Source organism: Phyllobates terribilis, unplaced genomic scaffold (assembly GCF_046119375.1).
Source record: "Phyllobates terribilis strain yellow unplaced genomic scaffold, ASM4611937v1 Scaffold_4__5_contigs__length_816908805, whole genome shotgun sequence".
Lineage (NCBI taxonomy): Eukaryota > Metazoa > Chordata > Amphibia > Anura > Dendrobatidae > Phyllobates > Phyllobates terribilis.
The window spans coordinates 760,208,101-760,233,428 of NW_027362764.1; the positions used below are offsets into that span (position 1 = coordinate 760,208,101).

The window sequence follows — 25,328 nt, forward strand, 5'->3', positions numbered from 1 at the left end:
CACAGACCTGCCTGATAAAAGTCGTAGGAAATGCTGTAACCTAGTCCTTAAAAGGACTGCAATCACAACTATTCCCTACTCCCAAGCTATCTGTATATTTGTGCGAAAATTGGCTTGAAATTAACAAGGTATAGCGCACACAGCAACAGCGGTGCCGTCTAACACGCAGCTGCAGCAGTGAGAAAATGGTGGCGACGGGGAAAATGGCTTGGTCTTATAGGGCAAGGACATGTGACATACACTGCCAATCACACATGCCCTTGCTTGTGTGAAAAAAGCACTTCGCTCCGTGTGTGCGCTGCTGATAGGCTGACAGATTGCACCTCCCCACTGCAAATGCGGGAAAGAGAAAAAAATGGAGATCTTCATTGTTCCTGCAGAGATCCATCCCCTGCCCCTCCCCCCGCCCCGCTGTACACTCAAACTGCGTATTAACATTATTTTCATCATTACTGAGAAAAAATCCAGTTATGATTTTGGTGCACGAACAGTTATCGAACATAACCTCGAACAGCCGAATTTTTCTCAAATTGTTCGTGTTCGCCGAACGGCTCAAACACCGCCCAAAACAGCTCGAATTTGAGATTGGCGAACAGTTCGAGTAGAACAACGCTCATCTCTACTGATTAGTGATGAGTGAGTATGTTTTGTTAACCCTTCCGCCGAGTATGCTCGGGTGAGCACCGAGTAGTTAAACGTGCTCAGTGTTATGTTTGAATCGCTCCCATGTGCATGATTTGCAACTGTTTGACAGCTTTAATACATGTGAGGAATGTGTAAGAAATAGACATTCCTCACATGTATTGAAGCTGTCAAACAGTCGCAAATCATGCACACAGGAGTGATTCAAACATATCACTGAGCAGCTGTAACTTCTCGGTGCTCGCTCGAGCATACTCGCCGTTAAGGTTAATAAAACCTACTCGCTCATCACTAGTGCTGATGGGTTGCCATGACATAGAGGGCAGTATTATAGTAGATATATTCTGGTACACAGGCGACAGTATTACAGTAGTTATATTCTTGTATATAGCACAGTGGATTAATGGTTAACACTGCAGCCTTGAGGCTGGGGTTCTGGGTTCAAATCCCACCAAGGACAACATCTGAAAGGAGTTTGTATGATCTCCCCGTGTTTGCGTGGGTTTCCACCGGGTTCTCCAGTTTCCTCCCACATTCCAAAGACATACTGATAGGGAATTTATATTGTGAGCCCCAATGGGGACAGTGCCGATAATGTCTAAAAAGTGCAGTGAAATTAATGGCAATATACAGTACAGACCAAAATTTTGGACACACCTTCTCATTTAAAGATTTTCCCGTATTTTCTTGACTATGAAAATTGTACATTCACACTGAAGGCATCAAAACTATGAATTACCACATGTGGAATTATATACTTAGCAAAAAAGTGTGAAACAACTGAAAATAAGTCTTATATTCTAGGTTCTTCAAAGTAGCAACCTTTTGCTTTGATGACTGCTTTGCACACTCTTGGCATTCCCACCGTGAAGCATGGAGGAGGAGGTGTGATGGTGTGGGGGGCTTTGCTGGTGACTCTGTTGGGGATTTATCCAAAATTGAAGGCATACTGAACCAGCATGGCTACCACAGCATCTTGCAGCGGCATGCTATTCCGTCCGGTTGGCGTTTAGTTGGACCATCATTTATTTTTCAACAGGACAATGACCCCAAACACACCTCCAGGCTGTGTAAGGGCTATTTGACCAAGAAGGAGAGTGATGGGGTGCTACGCCAGATGACCTGGCCTCCACAGTCACCAGACCTGAACCCAATCGAGATGGTTTGGGGTGAGCTGGACCGCAGAGTGAAGGCAAAAGGGCCAACAAGTGCTAAGCATCTCTGGGAACTCCTTCAAGATTGTTGGAAGACCATTTCCGGTGACTACCTCTTGAAGCTCATCAAGAGAATGCCAAGCCGCGACCAATCAGTGAGATTGGCGCCAAATTAAAACAACGCTCTGCTGATTGAACCAATCAGCGAGATTGGCGCCAAATTTAAACAACGCTCTGCTGATTGGTCGCGACAGCCTGCCGCAACTAATCTGCATTATAGCCGCCAAATTTAAACCCCGCTCTGCTGATTGGTCGCGACCGCTGGCCGCGACCAATCAGCGATATTGGCGCCAAATTTAAACACCGTTTTGCTGATTGGTCGCGGTCGCGACTAATCAGCGATTTAATCGTCAAATTTAAACAAGCTCTCCGGTCCTCACTAACACAGTTCGCTGATTGGTCGCGGCCGCCACCCGCGACCAATCACCGATATTGCCGCCAAATTTAAACACCGTTTTGCTGCTTGGTCGCGGTTGCCGGCCGTGACCAATCAGCGATTTTGCCGGCAAATTTAAACACCGCTCTACTAATTGCGCCCGGACGCCCGCATACATATTCTAGAATACCCGATGCGTTAGAATCGGGCCACCACCTAGTAGTAGTTATATTCTTGTACATAGGAGCAGTATTATAGCAGTTATATTCTTGTATATAGGAGCAGTATTATAGTAGTTATATTCTTGTACATAGGGAGCAGTATTATAGTAGTTATATTCTTGTACATAGGGAGCAGTATTATAGCAGTTATATTCTAGTACATAGGAGCAGTATTATAGTAGCTATATTCTTGTACACAGGAGCAGTATTATTATAGTTATATTCTTGTACATAGGGGGCAGTATTATAGTAGTTATATTCTTGTACATAGGGGCAGTGTTATAGTAGATATATTCTTGTACATAGGGAGCAGTATTATAGTAGTTATATTCTTGTACATAGGAGCAGTATTATACTAGTTATATTCTTGTACATAGGATCAGTATTATAGTAGTTATATTCTTGTACATAGGAGGTAGTATTATAGTAGTTATATTCTTGTACATAAGGGGCAGTATTATAGTAGTTATATTCTTGTACATAGGGGCAGTATTATAGTAGTTATATTCTTGTACATAGGAGCAGTATTATAGTAGTTATATTCTTGTACATAGTAGCAGTGTTATAGTAGTTATATTCTTGTACATAGGGAGCAGTATTATAGTAGTTATATTCTTGTACATAGGAGGCAGTATTATAGTAGTTATATTCTTGTACATAGGAGCAGTATTATAGTAGTTATATTCTTGTACATAGGGGCAGTATTATAGTACATAGGAGCAGTATTATACTAGTTATATTCTTGTACATAGGATCAGTATTATAGTAGTTATATTCTTGTACATAGGAGCAGTATTATAGATGTTATATTCTTGTACATAGGGGGCAGTATTATAGTAGTTATATTCTTGTACATAGGGGCAGTATTATAGTAGTTATATTCTTGTACATAGGGAACAGTATTATAGTAGTTATATTCTTGTACATAGGAGCAGTATTACAGTAGTTATATTCTTGTACATAGGAGCAGTATTATAGTAGTTATATTCTTGTACATAGAGGGCAGTATTATAGTAGTTATATTCTTGTACATAGGAGCAGTGTTATAGTAGTTATATTCTTGTACATAGGGAGCAGTATTATAGTAGTTATATTCTTGTACATAGGAGCAGTATTATAGTAGTTATATTCTTGTACATAGGAGCAGTATTATAGTAGTTATATTCTTGTACATAGGAGCAGTATTATAGTAGTTATATTCTTGTACATAGGAGCAGTATTATAGTAGTTATATTCTTGTACATAGGAGCAGTATTATAGTAGTTATATTCTTGTACATAGGGAACAGTATTATAGTAGTTATATTCTTGTACATAGGAGCAGTATTATAGTAGTTATATTCTTGTACATAGGGGCAGTATTATAGTAGTTATATTCTTGTACATAGGGGCAGTATTATAGTAGTTATATTCTTGTACATAGGAGCAGTATTACAGTAGTTATACTCTTGTACATAGGAGGTAGTATTATAGTACTTATATTCTTGTACATAGGGAGCAGTATTATAGTAGTTATATTCTTGTACATAGGAGCAGTATTATAGTAGTTATATTCTTGTACATAGGAGCAGTATTATAGTAGTTATATTCTTCTACATAGGAGCAGTATTACAGTAGTTTTATAGTACTTATATTCTTGTACATAGGGAGCAGTATTATAGTAGTTATATTCTTGTACATAGGGGCAGTATTATAGTAGTTATATTCTTGTACATAGGAGCAGTATTATAGTAGTTATATTCTTCTACATAGGGAACAGTATTATAGTAGTTATATTCTTCTACATAGGAGCAGTATTACAGTAGTTATACTCTTGTACATAGGAGGTAGTATTATAGTACTTATATTCTTGTACATAGGGAGCAGTATTATAGTAGTTATATTCTTGTACATAGGGGCAGTATTATAGTAGTTATATTCTTGTACATAGGAGCAGTATTACAGTAGTTATACTCTTGTACATAGGAGGTAGTATTATAGTACTTATATTCTTGTACATAGGGAGCAGTATTATAGTAGTTATATTCTTGTACATAGGAGCAGTATTATAGTAGTTATATTCTTGTACATAGAGGGCAGTATTATAGTAGTTATATTCTTGTACATAGGAGCAGTGTTATAGTAGTTATATTCTTGTACATAGGGAGCAGTATTATAGTAGTTATATTCTTGTACATAGGAGCAGTATTATAGTAGTTATATTCTTGTACATAGGAGCAGTATTATAGTAGTTATATTCTTGTACATAGGAGCAGTATTATAGTAGTTATATTCTTGTACATAGGAGCAGTATTATAGTAGTTATATTCTTGTACATAGGAGCAGTATTATAGTAGTTATATTCTTGTACATAGGGAACAGTATTATAGTAGTTATATTCTTGTACATAGGAGCAATATTATAGTAGTTATATTCTTGTACATAGGAGCAGTATTATAGTAGTTATATTCTTGTACATAGGAGCAGTATTATAGTAGTTATATTCTTGTACATAGGAGCAGTATTATAGTAGTTATATTCTTGTACATAGGAGCAGTATTATAGTAGTTATATTCTTGTACATAGGGAACAGTATTATAGTAGTTATATTCTTGTACATAGGAGCAGTATTATAGTAGTTATATTCTTGTACATAGGGGCAGTATTATAGTAGTTATATTCTTGTACATAGGGGCAGTATTATAGTAGTTATATTCTTGTACATAGGAGCAGTATTACAGTAGTTATACTCTTGTACATAGGAGGTAGTATTATAGTACTTATATTCTTGTACATAGGGAGCAGTATTATAGTAGTTATATTCTTGTACATAGGGGCAGTATTATAGTAGTTATATTCTTGTACATAGGGGCAGTATTATAGTAGTTATATTCTTGTACATAGGAGCAGTATTACAGTAGTTATATTCTTGTACATAGGGGGCAGTATTATAGTAGTTATATTCTTGTACATAGGGGCAGTATTATAGTAGTTATATTCTTGTACATAGGGGCAGTATTATAGTAGTTATATTCTTGTACATAGGGGGCAGTATTATAGTAGTTATATTCTTGTACATAGGAGCAGTATTATAGTAGTTATATTCTTGTACATAAGAGCAGTATTATAATAGTTATATTCTTGTACATAGGGAACAGTATTATAGTAGTTATATAAATAAATAAATCGCGTGTATTATTACAATATTTGCCTGTATATAGTAGTATTAAAGTAGTTATCTTTTTATAAATATAACGTCATTAACACAAAAAAATACCTTTATCCTTGGCACACACAATCATAAAATAACCAGGAGTATGATCAGAAATAAGGAAAATGAAGATTTCCAGGAAACACATTATATACATAGAATAATTTACAAGTACAGGGGACGGACCCCATGCTGCTCTACAAACTTCATATTCATACAAGATAATAGAACGGATTTCTGCGGAATACCTAGAAGCATGGATAGCCACTTTTATCGTAGGGATTAAATCTTCCACCAGGAACTCATTACTGTAACCACCTTCAGCCATGGGATCTCCCGCTGTTCCCGCATCTACAGAGCAGATAAGAGTCATATATTTAAAAGTAAAAAAAAAAAATCAAACCTCACCACATGGGGATTTGTTTTTTTCGAAGACTGTATATTTTCACATTTTATCACGTATTTACTTTCAAGAAGTCAGCACATTTTTTTTACTATCACATATGTATGGAGACTGTGTGTATGAAGATGTAGAAGAGCGTCTATTAAAGAGGTTCTCTTGACAATAAACACATCACAAAGTGTCCTCCTGTTGAGCCCCCCTGCAATCAGCAATTAACTGGGGGGAAACTTGGAAATGTTTATTTTCCTGCAGCGCCACCCCAGGTGAAGATATGAATTACACACTGTCCATTCATATCAATGGGCTCTCTGTGGAATACAGAACAGGCCGGGTCCTCCAGAACGAGAGACGCTCTTTGTAACCACTGTTTTCGTTGGCCAAAAACAAAGGACCCATCTATTAACTCATAATTGCCTAACATCCATAAGAGTGTATAAAAATATAAAAATAATTAAATTCATATGACAAATGGCATATAGAAAAAAAATTAAAACGTCAGTAGTATTGCCATATTTAGTGGATCTCGGGTTTGTCGCATTTGTATGTATGAACAAAGAACGTATTTCCGAAACATTCCAATTTTGCACTCACTAATGGAAGAACGTTGCTCAGGCACCTCCTGAATGGGGAGGGTGCATTTTATGGGGATGCCTTTACAATGTGTGTGCACTGCCCCTTTAAGAGCAGGGGAGCGTGTGCATGCACTAGGCAGAAGTCAGTGTGCAGGTAGCAGGGAGATGTGCCGGAGACGGGGAGGTGACCACGCGGCCACTTTCGTGAGTATGTCAGCGTCCCTGCATGGAGGGGGAAGGGGAACCATGCAGGGGCACCGGCATTAACTTTACAATAGCCCTTTTAAGAATGTGTTACAAATACACTTTTCAGACTTTATACTATCCCGATTTTGCACAGAATATTTAATAGCCATAAATTGCTCATTTATTTTGACGATGAACCCCTAAGCCTGTTTGATCTTGACTTTTAGATGTTAAAAAAATAACAAAAAAATGGAATTATACCTTCTGAGCTTTGCCAAAAAGCATAAGCCTTCATCCTCAGCGCGGTGCGGAATCGCTCCTTGTTGCTCAGGGCAATGTTTTTTGGCTCTTTGGATGGACTCTCTTCGGCACCTTCAGTGTTAAGTGGAGAAAATGTTTTGGCTTTTGGGCTGTTCCCTCGTGGGTTGGATAGCCGTACCCGATCCAGCAGGCTCCACCTTTGACTGAAAATAATTAAAATATGGTTGTTAGACCGGAAAGTGTTGCCTTTTTAGAGAAATGGTAACATTTTAATTAGCTTGCGTCCACTGCGGTCCATCACGGTCAAGAATTTGAGGTCTGAAAAAAACCCACATAAATTGGCGGCTTCTTTATAATATGTATTTGGCAAATATTTCTATTGGATATATTACACCTATTTCTTACTCGCAGTTGCCCCTTATCCTTTTTTATTTGCTCTATTCATTTTTTTTCTAAGTGATGCTTTCTCGCTAGGCACATGAAGCACCCACAGTAGCCTGACATTACCTATTTCCTGCAGATAATTTGTCAGCTTTACTGTATAGACTGGAACAGAATGAGCAGAGTCATTTCATGATCATTAGAGGATGATCGAGATAAGAGGTATTCTCATTTTGGACATTTGTAGTTTATACAGTACGTCCATCAGATGTGTGTTTCAGCAGTATGTTAAACATGGGGCCCTATAGTGCACCGTAAAAAGTGTAGTAGTAGCAGCTCTTTCATAGTTCCTCCTTCACTGGTCAGAGCTGGAAGGAGTTGTTCCTGTCTTGGCCATGAAAGGTTGAGATGATAATACCTGTCACGCACACAGGTGGCGCACGTGGTTCATGGACTCCCTGTGCCACGGGGCCAGGCTTACCTAGGTGGGAAGCAGCTAAGCGACTATCTGGTGTTCACTGGAACTCCTGATGGTGGAGTCAGACTTGAGCTGCAGTTAGCCGCCAGTTGCCACTCCTAGGCAGTCCCCGGTACTGCAGCTGCAGACCCCTAGGGTCAGGCAAGCTGACAAGGCCTGGGCTCTGAGTAACTTAGCAAGACAGGATACGGACTCTGTTCAGACTGCACAGGTTCTGGATCCTCGGGCAGAACGGATACTGACACAGAGTCACAGACAGGGCAGGGATTCGGATCCTGGAATAGGCTCTGACAGTACAGAATCTGGAACTCTAATCAGGACTGACACAGGTGCAGGTTCACTGACAGAACGGTTACAGGTTTGGGTACCGTCGGAGCGGCTTCAGGGTTCAGGTACCACCAGATGCGGTTTCAGGTTCAGGTCCTTGCCACACAAGGAGCAGAGGATTCAGGTACAGGGACTGGGACCTGGCAACTCACTAGTTGCACAAAAACTCACTAATGGAAGAACGTTGCTCAGGCACCTCCTGAATGGGGAGGGTGTCTTTTATGGAGATGCCTTTACAATGTGCGTGCACTGCCCCTTTAAGAGCAGGGGAGCACATGCATGCACTAAGCGCGCCCCCAGAAGCAGAGAGATGTGCAGGAGACAGCGATGTGACCGCGAGGCCACTTCGGTGTGTATGTCGGCGTCCCTGCATGGAGGGGAAAGGGAAACCATGCAGGACCACCGGCATTAACGTTAGAATAGCCCTTTTAAGAATGTACTACAAACACAATTTTAAGACTATATACTACAAATGTCCAAGATGGGAATACCTCTTTATTTCAATCATCCCCTAATGATTATAAAATGACTCTGCTCATACTGTACCAGTCTATACAGCAAAGGAGACCAATGATCTGCAGGAAACAGCTTTGCTGTATAGACTGGCACCGTATGAGCAGAGTAGTTTCAGAATACTGAGAGGGTGATTGAGATAAACAGGTATTCCCATCTTGTACATTTGTAGTATATACAGTATTCCAGCAGTATCTCAAAAACGGGGCCGTATTGTGACTGTCAAGAATGGAGTGGTAGCAGTTCTCTCGGCTATTACTCCTTCAGTGGTCAGTGCTGGAAGGAGTTATTCCCGTCTCTCAGCCATGAAAGGCTGAGATGATAACACCCCTTTAAGGCTCTGTATGCAGATCCCTTATCAAAGGGATCCACAATCAAACTTTTTGGACTAATTACAAGTCTGAGACGTGATAGAAAAATTGCAAGTAAAACACAGAACTTATTCTTTTCGTATTTTATCCCTAATTATAATATAGAATGAAAATTGGAATTAAATGTCTGGGGGGGGGGGCAGAAACTTTTCAGAATGATCATGCCAGCCTGGTATAAATGATGGGAAAGAGTCTTTTGAAAAATGTTTCAATGTGACCTAGTCGGCTTTTGCATTTCCGTCTTCCGTGAAGTAACTATTCTGTCGCGCCGCCATTATTCGCAGATGTTTTGTGTTCTAATGATTCGCCGGCAGTGAGTGATAATAACACGCTGCGCGCCGCAATTCATATAAAGTAAACAGTTCTATTATTGACATCGCTCCCCGTGTAATCGCAGCTTCTTATCCACTTAATAGTCGATTCTGCAGAAATTAAGTCACATTTTCATTTCCTTCTGTTAATTACATTGCACATTTTCTACATCAATAAAACCACACAAAAAGTAAAAACAACAAAAACTAAAGAAAAAAAAAAACATATCTGAAGCCTATCAGCCCAACCCCCATCCCAAATCGCATCAAACCAATCATGTTTATCTACTTATTCTCCTTTATTATGTATAAGGCATGTACTGCCGATGACCTATATCATCAGACATGTACTGCTGATGACCTATATCATCACAGACATGTACTGCCGGTGACCTATATCATCACAGACATGTACTGCTGGTGACATATCATCACAGACATGTACTGCCGGTGACATATATCATCACAGACATGTACTGCCGGTGACATATCATCACAGACATGTACTGCCGTTGACATATCATCACAGACATGTACTGCCGGTGACCTATATCATCACAGACATGTACTGCTGGTGACATATCATCACAGACATGTACTGCCGGTGACATATATCATCACAGACATGTACTGCCGGTGACATATCATCACAGACATGTACTGCCGATGACATATATCATCACAGACATGTACTACCGATGTTCTATATCATCACAGACTTGTACTGCCGATGACCTATATCATCACAGACATGTACTCCGATGACATATATCATCACAGACAAGTACTCTGATGACCTATATCATCACAGACGTGTACTGTCGGTGACATATCATCACAGACATGTACTGCCGGTGACATATCATCACAGACATGTACTGCCGATGACATATATCATCACAGACATGTACTGCTGGTGACCTATATCATCACAGACGTGTACTGCCGGTGACATATCATCACAGACATGTACTGCCGGTGACATATCATCACAGACATGTACTGCCGATGACATATATCATCACAGACATGTACTGCTGGTGACCTATATCATCACAGACATGTACTGTCGATGACATATCATCACAGACATGTACTGCCGGTGACATATCATCACAGACTTGTACTGCCGATGACATATATCATCACAGACATGTACTGCCGATGACATATATCATCACAGACATGTACTGCCGGTGACATATCATCACAGACATGTACTGCCGGTGACCTATATTATCACAGACATGTACTCCCGATGTTCTATATCATCACAGACTTGTACTGCCGATGACATATATCATCACAGACATGTACTGCTGGTGACATATATCATCACAGACATGTACTGCCGATGTTCTATATCATCACAGACATGTACTGCTGGTGACATATATCATCACAGACATGTACTGCCGATGACCTAGATCCTCACAGACATGTACTCCGATGACATATATCATCACAGACATGTACTGCCTATGACCTATATCATCACAGACGTGTACTGCCAGTGACATATATCATCACAGATGTGTACTGCCGGTGACATATATCATCACAGACAAGTACTGCCGGTGACATATATCATCACAGACATGTACTACCGATGTTCTATATCATCACAGACATGTACTGCTGGTGACATATATCATCACAGACATGTAAGACCGATGACATACAACATCACAGACAAGTACCTATATCATCACAGACATGTACTGCCAATGACCTATATCATCACAGACATGTACTTCCTCACAATTGAGTGATTCCATAATTTTTTCCCTCTGCTTTGTCTGAAAAAAATTACCCTTAGGCTATGTGCCCACGATGCATTTTTCAAGCGTTTACGCTGCGGAATTTCCGACTGTCTAGCCACAGATTCTCAATGATGTTCAGATCAGGGGACTGTGAGGGCCATTGTAAAACCTTCAGCTTGAGTCTTTTGAGGTTGTCTATTGTGGATTTTGACGTGTTTAGGATCATTATCCATTTGTAGAAGCCATCCTCTTTTCAACTTCAGCTTTTTTTTTACACATGTAATATGAGTTCTGTGTCCAGAGTATAGCCAAGATTCTTGGTCTGAATATTTGGAAGTCCTATATGATCCATGGTTTTGTTCCCATGCAACTTCACATATTCAGGCATCACGTCAACACATGCACCGGTAAGAGGATTGTTAACAGGCCCATGCAAATAAAAAACGTATATATATTTATATACACAAGCTGCATATAGTCATTATTCTATGTTCCTGAGAGAGTGTGAAAAAAGGTAGCAGAACATGAATTAAGTCCCCATGAATTCAGTTATTCCACAATCCCCTGGGAATCCAGACATCAATATTGCTTTGCCATGTTAAGGGGGTTGTCAAGAATAAGAAACACAGCTGCCTTCTTCAGAAAACAGTGCCATATCTGTCCACAGGTTGTGAGTGGTACTGCATCACAACCTCCCTCAGTTCAATGGAGCTGAGCTTCAATACTAGACACAAACCGCAGACAGATGTTTCAAAAAGAAGTGAAGGAAAAGTGTTTGTTTAATCTGGTACAAGCGCTTAGTTGATTTTAGAAGTGCACTGTTCATACAAAGATTATTAAAGAGGACCTCTTGTTTCATTTTTTTTATTTAAACTGGGTATCTCCTATAATTGGTGCCGCCACACTGATTCTGGAACAGTTTTTCTTTTTCTTCTGTGTTTCCCCATTCAAAAGTTATACCCTCCTTGGTTAAAATGGGTGTACACCACAGAACTTCTCTGTGGGCGTTTGCTTTTCTTCTCTTCCTCTGACCAATCAAAACATAGCCACGCCCACAGAGAAGTTCTGTGGTATACACCCAGTTAGTTGACGGGAAAATTTGCACCATTATTAGAAGAGGGCATAACTTTGGAATGGAGGGTCACAGAAGAAAAAGAAAAACTGTTCCACAAACAGTAGAGCGGCACCGATTAGTGGAGGTACTCAGTTTAAATGAAAAAAATCCAGTGAAAAGTCCCCTTTAAAGGAAACTTAACGGAGTAAAAAGAAGCTGTCAACATTAAAAATGTAAAAACCTTCTAGTAATATCTTACTTCTAGGTTGAAATGACATGTCCAAAGATCGAGGCTGCACTACTGAGACATTCCAGTGATAACATGCTATCTTTTTTCAAATAAATCAAAAACATCACTATCTACTTTCTCCTTGAATATACAGTACACTGAGACATCTTTGTAATTGGTGCATTTGATTCACACAAGGTCCCCATGACAGTACCTAGTGGCATACCGAATTCTATTATAAAATTGTGTGCCTCTGTATTTATTACAGGGAGTCTTTTGCTCACTATTCAATAATGTAAAAAAAAATCTACTGACCCTCCTGACACACACCTACAAAGAATGCCATTTTTGACGCAAGAATCCTGAAAGTAGATATTCTCAGCTTGTCTGAGGGCGTTCCCAGAAGCAGAGCCTAAAATGTCCTGCTTCTTGCAATGTAAATGTTGGCAATTATGTGAACATGTCAAATAGATAAAAGTGAACATATACAGCACTATGCAAAAGTTTTAGGCAGGTGTGGAAAAAATGCTGCAAAGTAAGAATGCATTCAGAAATAGAAGTGTTAATTTATCAATTAACAAAACGCAAAGTGAATGAACAGAAGAGAAATCTAAATCCCATCAATTTTTGATGAACGCCCTTCGCCTTCATCAGTTCCTCTAGATAATTGTCACTTGCATAAAATTTTTGAAGGAATTCGGTAGGAGGATGTTCCAAACATCTTGGAGAACTAACCTGTGACGACACAGCTTTTCTACTTAATTATGCCAGACATAAATTCAGTAGGCCAGGAGCCATATGCTTTTATCTTTATGTTGACTTTTGAATTTATGTGTTTTCTTTGTTTGGTCAATACAGACTATTGTTTGAATAAGCCTGGATGTTGACACTTGATTTGATATTTACTGCCACTTATTGTCTGCTAGTTTTGCATGACAGAGACTCAGGGTCTTTGAACAATGGATGTTTGCTAGTTATGTTAATTACCATTGTATAAGTCCATGCAGCTGACTTGCATTGTTTTGGATGTTTGCAAGTCAACATTGTGGGATGAGCTATGGATACTCGAGCACTGTGAATTAATATCATGATCCCTGACTCTTGACCTGTGAATGATGGCTTGAAAGGACAATTGTGTTGCTTTCCAGCCCTTTGGTGAAGAAAATGCCACCTGTTAGATTAAGTGCCCACGTAGCATTTTTGTAGCGTTTTTGCAGCTGCGAAAATGCTTGTGAAACAGTCTGCTATGCAAAGCAATGTGAATTCGGATGTGCTGTGCACATGATGCGCTAATTTGCGCGCCGAATTCGCATTGCGTTGCAAAACGCAGCATGACCATTTCTACCGCGATTACGCTGCAAATTCACGGCCATTGAGGAACATTGAAACGCAGCAAACCCGCAGGTATATGTGGATTTGCTGCGTTTCAATTAAATTCAGTGGCCGTGAATTTGCAGCGTAATCGCGGTGCGTGTGGTACCCGGGATGAAGAGGAGACTACAACTCCTCTTCATCTCGGCTACCACGCAGTGAAAAAAAGAAATAAAAAAGTTAAAAATAAACAAAACCTGTATATTCACCTCTCCGGCGGCCCCCGGTCTGCTCTCCGGCCACGTCCTCTCTCCTTGGCGTCCCGTGATGTACTGTCAGGACCTGCGGTGACGTCATTTAGTCAGCTGATAGTCACGCGACTGCTGACGTTGGCGGTCAGGTGATGGTCGCGTGACCATCAACTGACTAAATGACGTCACCGCAGGTCCTGACAGTACATCACGGGACGCCTAGGAGAGAGGAAGCGGTCCGGGAGCAGACTGGAGGAGACCGGAGAGGTGAGTATACAGGTTTTTATTTTATTTTTAACGTTTTAATTCTTTTTTTTTTTTTACTATAGATGCTGAATTTAAAGCGTCAGTTGTTCACACATTATAAATCCATGCCGGTTGCATAGATTTATATTGTGTGACCAACTTGTCAAGCACTTTTCCAAGTGATGCTCAAAATCGCTTGGAAAACTGCTTGAAAAAACGCATGTAAAAACGCTGAAAAAACGCTTCTCTCTGGCAGAAAAAACGCATGTAAATCTGCATGCGTTTTTTTCTGCCAGAGAGAGGCAAAAACGCTCTGCATCAAATCTGCTACGTGGGCAGATAGCCTTAGGCTATGTGCCCACGATGCGCAAATGATGCGGAAATTTGCGCTTAATTTCCGCATGTCGTTTTCCCGGAAAAACGCATGCGGAATTTGGCATGCGTTTTTCGCGCATAATTCGCCCGTTTTGCACATGCGGAATTGCCTTGCGTTTTCTACTGCATTGTAGATGTCAATTCTTTGTGCGTTTACGCATGCGGAATTGCCATGCTGCGGATTTTTGATCGCAGCGTTTACGTTGCGGAAAAATCTGCATCATGGGCACAGCACATGCGGATTTCCATTGGGGAACATTGCTGCCCTTCTACTATACGTTTTTAATGCGTTTCCGCAGCTGCAGAAACGTCGCGGAAACGCATTAAAAACGCATCGTGTGCACACAGCCTTTCAGTCAAATATTTCACATTGTGACTCATCAGTCCAGTGCATCTGCTGACATTTTATTGCACCCCGGATCCTATGTTTTTCTGCATAATTGAATTAATTGGCCTTGTTTTAATGTGGAAGACCACAATTTTTCCATGAAGACCACTTCTGGCCAGACTTCTATGAACAGTAGATGGGTGTAGCTGGGTCCCACTGGTTGATGGCAGTTCTGAGCTGATGCCACTGCGGGACATCTTCCCATTTTGAAGGGAAGTAAGCATGATCTTCAACTGCTTCACTAAGATTCCTTTACCGACCACTGCTTCTACAGTCCTCAACGTTGCTCGATTCTTGATGCTTCTCTAAATGAGCTTGAACAGCACATCTGGAAACCCCAGTCTGCTGTGAAATCTTTGCCTAGGAGAGATCTTGCTGATGCAGTATAACTACATTGTGTCTTGTTGTGCTCAGTTTGGCCTTGGTGTATGACCTGTGACATGAAACTGTCTTTCACAACCTCACCTTTGTAGCAGAGATTGTCTGTTCTTCACCCAGTTATATTCATCATACCCAGCTGTTTCAGTTTCAGTTAAAGATTGTTTCAACAGTGCAAGAGTACCTAGAAGAATTGATGTTGTCTTGAAGACAACGGGCAGTCACTCCAAATAATGATGGGATTTAGATTTCTCTTTTGTTCATTCACTTTGCATTTTGTTAATTGATAAAAATAAAGTAAAATACACACTTTTGTTTTTAAAACCATATTGCTGCGCAGCATTTTTTCCACACCTGCCTAAAACTTTTGAGCAGTATTGCATTTTATAAACACTGATAGTATATTCCTCATTTTAGTCTTCAATAGATGAACATCAGGAGTTCGTATCCTAGGACCCCCCTCTACTGACACCCTAAATGGAAAAGACCCCAGCACTCAGTAAGATGCAGAAACACCTTTTGGCTAGTTTACTATCCAACAATGTCACCAGCGATGTTTTCATAGGCGGATTATAATGAGGGCAATCTGGGCTACCGCCCGGGGCCCGTGCCTCCGATGGGGCCCTTGGCCAGATTGCCCTCATTATGTTTTCGGCAGAGGCAGGAGGACCGCAGCACTGTGCCTCAGACACAGGCCGGCCGCATCACAAGGAGGCAGACACGCCCCCTGCACGCTGTGTGCTGTGTCTCTAGAGCTGACGTCATACAGCGGCGCCTGGAGCTCATCATCCTGCCGGAGAGGAGCTCCTGCATAAGACTTCAGTGAATGGCGGTAATGCGGTAAGTATGAGGTCTGGGGAGGATGTCTGGAGTGAGGAGGGGGCTGCAGGATGCTGCTCTCCTCCTGATGAGTGCACACAGGATTCCATACTGTCAGGTCAGCAGTCGCTCAGCTGGGGCTCAGTGTGACTTATTGTAGGGGTCTGACCTTTGCTGCAGATCAGGTCACTCTGGGTCATCGGCTCCAGCATCACCAGATCTGCAGGAAAATTCAGAGTCCTGCAATAAATCACAGTGAGCCTCAGCAGAGTGTCCACAGACATCTCATACAAGATCCCACACTGACTGATCAACCCTGAACCTACAGGACATCACATACTATACTGCTCCATATATAATATGTGAGGTCCTGTAGGCAGGTCCAGGTGTGATCACTACAGTGTATATCCCTGTACATGATATATCACATCCAGTATACAGATTACTGTATGGTATACTGTGGTAGAGACGTCAGATGGGATATAACAATGTGTATAGTATATAACATCTGATGTCTGTATCACAGTATATCGTACTAGTTATTGAACTCATTCTACACCCGGGTGGCAAGCTTTTTTATTGGTATATGATCCCCCATTCTGGCCCCCTATCCAGGTATATGCTCCCCCACCCTGGTCCCCCATCCTGGTATCTGCTCCCCAATCCTGGTATATACTCCTCCATCCTGGTATATGCTCCCCAATCCTGGCCCCCTATCCTGGTATATGCTCCCCCACCCTGGTCCCCCATCCTGGTATATGCCCCCCCATCTTGGTATGTGCTCCCCCATCCGGGTCCCCCATTCTAGTATATGCGTCCCCATCCTGGTCCCCCATCCTGGTATATTCTCCCCTATCCTGGTCCATGCTTCCCCCCCCATCCTGGTATATGCTCGCCCATCCTGGTCCTTGCTCCCCCCCCCATCCTGGTCCCCCATCCTGGTCCCCTATCCTGGTATATGCTCCCCCATCCTGGTCCCCTATCCTAGTATATGCTTCCCCCCCATCCTGGTCCCCTATCCTGGTATATGCTTCCCCCCTATCCTGGTCCCCTATCCTGGTATATGCTTCCCCCCCCCTCATTCTGGTCCATGCTCCCCAATCCAGGTATATGCTTCCCAGTCCTGGTCCCCCATCCTGATATGTGCTCCCCCATCCATAAGTAAATAAAAAAACACTCCTACTTGCCTTTCCACCGCTCCACTGCAGCGCATCACCGGCGTTATTTTACTAAAATGGCACCGGAATCGGCGCCCCCGCATATCACGATAACCGGTTTCATTTTAATGAATACAATTGTGCAGAGTGTATTCAACAAAATGGTGTCAGAGTACACGCATGCGCATACCACGCTGTCCATTTTGTTGAAGACACTGTGCATATTTGTCTTCACTAAAATAGCGGTGAAAATCGGCTATGCGCAGGCGCTGATCTTGGCGCCACACTCCTCCCCCGGCAACTCCAGAGATGACAGGACTGAACAGGTATGTGTTTATGGTTCCAGAGATTGCGGTATGCATTCAGTGCCTTTGCATACTGTGATCTCTGGCGCCACACTCCTCATCCCTGTATGGGATGTGGATGTGTCTTTCTGTCTGCGGCCAGACTGTGCAGGTATTGCGCTTGCGCAGTCTATAGAGGCTTCTGACAGAAGGACACATCCCTGATTATACTATAGATACCAGTCATGTATTGTCATATAGACTGTACAGGGCCATACCTAGGGGAATCGGGGGGGGGCATGTGACCTGGGTACAGCCATCAGGGGGGTGCCTTCAGGCCACCTCATGTGGTCGTCAGAGGTGTCTCCCAGGCAGCTGCATTTTGCATTTGACCATTCTCTGAGCTGGCTGTGGAACCGACAATCAATCAGAGAAGGGAGCTATGTACGGGCTCATACTGTATATAGGGAGCTATGTATGGGCTCATACTGTATATAGGGAGCTATGTGAGGGCTCATACTGTATAAAGGGAGCTATGTGCGGGCACTTATTGTATATAGGGAGCTATGTGGGGGCTCATACTATATACAGGGGGCTATGCGGGGGCTCATACCAGGGGCGGACCTACCGCCCGTGCAGCCGGTTCATTGAACGGGGGCCCCGAGGGAGAGGGGGCCCCTCCAGCCTCCAGCAGGGCCGCCATCAGGGCAGTCTGCCCTGACTCCAGCATGGGGCCCGGCCGGTCGGGGCCCCCTCGGAGCCCCGTTGGGGCCCCCTCTTGTGCGTCTCCTCATGGGGCCCCCCCGCAGGATCCCCCGCTGTCACATGACCGGAGATGTCCCTGCGCTCAGCATGGGTCCCCGGCCCCACGCTGAGAACAGGGACATCTCCGGTCATGTGACGGTGCCGGCACAATACTTACCCCTCCCCGTGCCTCCGCAGCGTCTTCCGCGTCCTCTGACTGTGACGTCTCAGGTCAGAGGACGCGATGATGTCTTTACACTGCGCGCGCTCTCTCCTGACCTGTCACAGTGCAGAGCGGGAAGACGCTGGAGTCCGGAGCAGCGCCAGCAGCAGGTAAGAAGTGAGGTGAGTATTGGATTTTTTTATTTTTTTCATGTATGGGGGCATGGGGCATTATATGGTGGGGGTGTGTGTGACATCCTGCATGGGGCATTAATTATAAGGTGGGGGGGTGACATCCTGCATGGTGCATTATATGGGGGGGAGTGACATACTGCATGGGGCATTATAAGGGAGGGGGTGTGACATCCTGCATGGGGCATTATATGGGTGGGGGTGACATCCTGCATGGGACATTATATGGGGGGGTGTGTGTGACATCCTGCATGGGGCATTAATTATAAGGTGGGGGGGTGTGACATCCTGCATGGGGCATTATATGGGGGGGTGACATCCTGCATGGTGCATTATATGGGGGGGTGACATCCTGCATGGGGCATTATATGGGGGGGTGACATACTGCATGGGGCATTATAAGGGAGGGGGATGTGACATCCTGCATGGGGCATTATAAGAGGGGAAGGGGGGAAGTGACATCCTGCATGGGGCATTATAAGGGAGGGGGGGTGACATCCTGCATGGGGCATTATAAGAGGGGAAGGGGGGAAGTGACATCCTGCATGGGGCATTATAAGAGGGGAAGGGGGGAAGTGACATCCTGCATGGGGCATTATAAGGGAGGGGGTGTGACATCCTGCATGGGGCATTATAAGAGGGGGAGGGGGAAATTGACATCCTGCATGGGGCATTATAAGGAGCGTGGGTGTGTGACATACTCCATGGGGCATTATAAGGAGGGGGGGTGTGACCTGCATGGGGCATTATAAGGGAGGGGGTGGTCTGACATACTGCATGGGGCATTGAAAAGGGGGGAAGTGACATCCTGCAAGGGGCATTATATGGAGGGGAGAGGTGACATCCTGCATGGGGCATTTTATGGGAGGTAGAGGTGACATCCTGCATAGGGCATTAATAGGGGGGTGTCATCCTGCATGGGGCATTATAAGGGGGGAACCGCCTGCATGGAGCGTTATATGGGGGCCAATATTCTGTATGGAGCGTTATATGGGGGCCAGTATTCTGTATGGAGCGTTATATGGGGGTCAGTATTCTGTATGGAGCGTTATATGGGGGTCAGTATTCTGTATGGAGCATTTTATGGGGGCCAGTATTCTGTATGCAGTGTTATATTGGGACCAGTATCCTGTATGGAGCGTTATATGGGGACCAGTTTCCTGTATGGAGCATTATATGGGGGCCAGTATCCTGTATGGAGCATTATAAGGGGGTCAGTATCCTGTATGGAGCATTATATGGGGGCCAGTATCCTGTATGGAGCGTTATATGGGGACCAGTATCCTGTATGGAGCGTTATATGGGGACCAGTATCCTGTATGGAGCATTATATGGCGGCCAGTATCCTGTATGGAGCATTATAAGGGGGTCAGTATCCTGTATGGAGCATTATATGGGGGCCAGTATCTTGTATGGAGCATTATAAGGGGGTCAGTATCCTGTATGGAGCATTATATGGGGGCCAGTGTCCTGTATGGAGCATTATAAGGGGGTCAGTATCCTGTATGGAGCATTATATGGGGGCCAGTATCCTGTATGGAGCATTATAAGGGGGTCAGTATCCTGTATGGAGCATTATATGGTGTCCATTATACTGTATGGAGGACTATACTGTCCGATCTGCACTGTGCGCTGTGAGGATTCGCCGGTTTCTGAGCTATTGTAGAATTTATAATAGATATCGTTCATGTAATGTAGTAAGTGAAATCCTTGGCCCTGTACTATATATACATATATTTCTCTGCGGTATCTGTGCATCATGAATCGTGGTATGTGTTAAAGGGGCCCACTGAAACTCTGTCGCCCAGGGCCCAGAAAAACCTGGAGCCGGCCCTGGGGGTAAGTATAACAAGTTTTATTTTTTTTAAATACAATTAATTAACTAGGAGTGGGGGGAATCAGAGATGCACGGGGGGATGAGATATGCACGGGGGGGAGGGGGCCCTTCATGCCCCCTATGAAGGGCAGGGGGGGGGGCCCAAAAAATTCTTGCACAGGGGCCCACTACAGTCTGTGTCCGCCCCTGGCTCATACTGTATATAGGGAGCTATGTGGGGGCTCATACTGTATCTAGGGAACTATGTGGGGGCTCATACTGTATCTAGGAGGCAATGTGGGGGCTCATACTGTTTATAGGGGGATGTCAGCATACTTAATTCTGCTCAATATTAAGTCATGCAATTAATAGAATTATTTTTTAGTATTTTGGTAATATTATTAATATTGAGCAGAATTAATTTCAGCCTCTTGGTTCGGCCTCCACAACAGTCACGGTCTCTCATGCGGTCCCTTGGGAAAATTAATCTCCCACCCCTGCCCTATTATATATAGCGCTATGTTATGTATAGGGCTGTGTACATAATGGAAAAAAATTTCCATCATTTTCCATCTACAGATGTCACCAAAGCATCTGCGTTAGTCACATGACCTATCACATCATTTATCAAAGGGGATCATGTGACATGTCACGTGATAAATTTGGTACCTGGGGGCGGGGCCGCGCCTCCAAAACTGCCCGGGGCCCTGGCTACTCTTAATCCACCCCTGGATGTTTTTGTCATTATCGCTATATGAGGTCCAGATTATTTTAGCAGATGAGCAGAACTTTCTTTTAGCGACATTTTGCCATACACATAGGTAAGGGTCTCATTTATATTAACTTTCATTATGGGTAAAATGCTGAAAAAATGTGATTGCACCATTAGCATTTTTTTATTTGCACACTATACCGGTCATATACATATAAGTAATGTACAGTATTGGTAGTATTGTGCGTGTTACTGTGATACTGCAGGTACTAAATAAGTCCAAGGACTTTTTTTTGTAATGTTTATTCAATAAAATGTATAATAAAAATGTGTTTTTGTAATTGTTTTTGTAATTTCTACTTTTCACTTCTATTTTACAAATAATGGCATATAAATATACATCTGTACATACATACCTGCACATTATGCCGATAAAAAAGAATATCAATAAGTTTTTCAAAAAAAAAAAGTTAAAATAGGCTCATAGATAACACTGCAGCCTGTGGCTCACTATTAGTGTTTCTGCCACCCAGATAGGCAATGGGTTTGAGGCATGGGAGAAAGCTGGTAAAAGCTGTGATTTAATAAAAATTCAACATAAAGAAGCATTTTCTGAGCAGTAGGGAAATACACACATAGATGACAGTGCAGCCTGTGGCTCACTATTAGGGTTTCTGCCACTTACTCGGTAGGCAATGGATTTGAGATGTAGGTGAGAGCTGGTAAAAGATGAGGTTTAATAAAAGTTAAATATACAAAAGCATTCCCTACACAAAAGGGAAATACACTCATAGATAACAGTGCAACCTGTGGCTCACTATTAGTGTTTCTGCCACATTCTCAGTGGGCAATGGGTTTGAGACATGGGAGAGAGCTGGTAAAAGATGAGGTTTAATAAAAGTTCAACATGATGACGCATTTCCTGAGCAGTAGGGAAATACACTTATAGATAACAGTGCAGTCTGTGACTCACTATTAATGTTTCTGCCACCTACTCAGTAGGCAACGAGATTGAGACACGGGCGAGAGCCGGTAAAAGATGAGGTTTAATAAAAATTAAATATACAAAAACATTCCCTATGCAAAAGGAAAATACACTCATAGATAACAGTGCAGAGCCTGTGGTTCACTATTACTGTTTCTGCCACCCACACAGAAGGCAATGGGTTTGACATATGGGAGCGAGCTGGTAAAAGATGAGGGTTAATAAAAGTTAAATATACAAAAGCATTCCCTAGGCAAAAGGTAAAAACACTCATAGATAACAGTGCAGCCCGTGACTCACTGATAGGGTTTCTGCCATGTGATGATATATAAGTACTATAAACTGAACTATGGCTACATCCAGAGTCTATTCAGAATATACAAAAACTAAATGATTCTAAAAATGACATTACATCCAGATTCAATGCTTCTGGATATCTACATGCTCTACTATAGGAAGTCACTGATTTTAGAAAATGTGTCTGTATAAAAGACATACTAATATACCTTATGTTAATCTAGCGCCTGGCGGCAGCATTATCCGCATTCATGTTAATAATGGGGTATTCCAGCTTATGCAAATAAGGCCTTTTCTTCCCATGATGAAGAGTTATTGAATTTCCTTTATACTACCATATACCATATATCGCTGCTTGCTGTTAATGAATAGGAATTTTCATTCTTTCTATCAGCTGCTGGGCTCATTACAAGACACTGCTCTGTGGACATTATCCATATAGCCTTTCTTTTGCTGAAACTAGAATATTCTTTAAAGAGAACATGTCACTTGCCATAAATATGTAATTTTCCTTCTTCTCCCTGGTGTAAATGCCGCCGTTCTCCTGAATCCGGCGATGTTTTTCTTTTACTCCTGCGCCTCTCCGTTCCTGAGATATGGCCCCCTTTTCCCTGTATGTAATTTTCACTTTCTCCTCTAAGTGGGCGTGGTCCTCATGAAGACGCCCACAGAAAAGAGACGAGGACCACGCCCATTTAGAGGAGAAAGTGAAAATTACATACAGGGAAAAGGGGGCCATATCTCAGGAAAGGAGAGGCGTAGGAACAAAAGAAAAACAGCGCCAGATTCAGGAGAACAGCGGCGTTTACACCAGTATAAAAAAGTACAGATTTATGGAAAACGAGATGTCCCCTTTAAAGGGATTTTCTGGTGTTATGTAAGTAAAGATGAATCTATAGAGATTGTAAAGGTAAAGATTATGCCTGGGCCCTGCAGCCTGAGGGGCCCAAAGTCTGTCCAGCATAAGAAGACCCCTTTATCATAACTAGAAGATGGCTAACAGGGCCTTTAATAGAGATTTTACATTGCGGCTCATGAGCTTCTGTTCTGTTCTGAATAACCTGACCTCTGCTTGCTGTCAATGTACACTTTGGGAGGATGAAAATAACAAAAAACATCCCGATTGTGACCAATTGAGACAGTGGCAGAGACCTGTGAGCAGAGTGAATTTATAGCCACTGGATATCATGAGAATGTTTCCAGTCACTTACAGCAAGAAAAGCTATTAAAGTAGTCAGGAATTGTAACAAAGGTGCAGAACTTTTCAATATATATTAATATTATTATATGTTGGTTTATTTGCATAAAACGTAATATCCCGTCCACTCATCACATGTGACACCGCTATACCTTATTTCAGCACAGGTGGCGCTGTTATAACATGAAGTACATTAGTATGTGGTTTACATTTTTATTTTTTGCAAACACTTCTTCTAAAACCTGCCAACTGCTTTAAAGAGTATTTCCCCCTAAAAGTCCACAGTTACAGATATAGCAGAGATGAATTAGTTACAGGGATACTTTTTTGGGCGCTGTGATCACATGTCCTAATTATAATGGAGCAGGTTTCCCGTCAGTTAAATATATATATATATAGTGCATTGGTTTTAACTAAGGAAAGCATGCTACATTGACAATCACAGCTCTGCTACATCTGTATGACGCCCTCTTCTGGTAAAATGTTTGTTTTTTTTCCCAGGATTTTACACTGATGTGCCATTCTAAGATTTTTTTTGAGTGGTCCCATCCATAGATAGAGCATTGCATTCCCACTCTAATTTCCTTAGTCGTGTGGCCATATCCGGTACTGCAGCTCAGACCATTCAACAGAACATCAATACAAAAACACTGGAAAAAAAACTTTAATGAGATATATTTCTGACCACTAGAGGGGGCATCTACATGTTCCTCCAAATGATGATTTTTTTTTTCTTTAGGGGGAAGGACTCTTTAAATATCCAAAACTGTAAAATAATGAATGAATGAATGAAACATCCCCATACCACAAACAGCAACACGGTGCAAACATGCAAAGAGATGCAGATGAGCAATCATGAGCGTTCTGATACCTAAATTTTCTTTTGATGCTTGATCCAAAGTATGAGTCACTAATAAGAATGACATTACTGTAAAGTGAAGGAGACATGATTAGGATGGTGAGTTGTGAGCAGACATGCACTGGTAGTAGGACATGGAGACACATGGAAATGACATGGATTTCATATTAGTATTTTTGTCACTTAAAGAGGAACCATAATTTGCTAAAAAAATAAGTAATTTTTCTAGCTGGTGTAAATGCCGCCGTTCTCCTGAATCCAGAGATGTTTTTCTTTTGTTCCTGCGCCTATCCGTTCCTGAGATATGGCCCTCTGTACCCTTTATAGAAATCTACTCTTTTGGCCAACAAGGAGTGGTCCTGAAGAACACGCCCACAAAGAAGAGTTGAGGACTATGCCCAGTTGGCTAAAAAGACTAGATTAATATACAGGAAAGATGGGGGTCATATCTCAGCAGGAAAAAAAGAATAACAGCGCCAGATTCAGGAGAAAAGCGGCATTTATACCAGGTAAAAAATACATATTTATGACAAATGACAGGTTCTATTTAAAGGGGATGTATAAAATTATAAAAAAAAACATGGTGATATTCCTATCTGTGGCCTGTGTCTGATATTTCAGATCAGTCTTAAATCGATAACAGACAAAGCCCATGGATAAGAG

At 42.2% G+C, this 25,328-nt stretch overlaps 1 protein-coding gene across 2 annotated transcripts in view; it reads right to left on the minus strand.

The window, feature by feature from the left end:
• The window catches only part of KCNQ3 (potassium voltage-gated channel subfamily Q member 3), a 292,615-nt gene that overhangs the window by 18,611 nt on the left and 248,676 nt on the right, over nucleotides 1-25,328 (minus strand). For both annotated transcript variants that reach the window (XM_073679902.1, XM_073679901.1), the window contains 2 exons: nucleotides 7,065-7,267; nucleotides 5,891-5,993 (listed from right to left, as the gene is read on the minus strand). In XM_073679902.1, coding sequence (XP_073536003.1) covers nucleotides 5,891-5,993; nucleotides 7,065-7,267 — 306 coding nt within the window. The remainder of the gene's footprint in view (nucleotides 1-5,890; nucleotides 5,994-7,064; nucleotides 7,268-25,328) is intronic.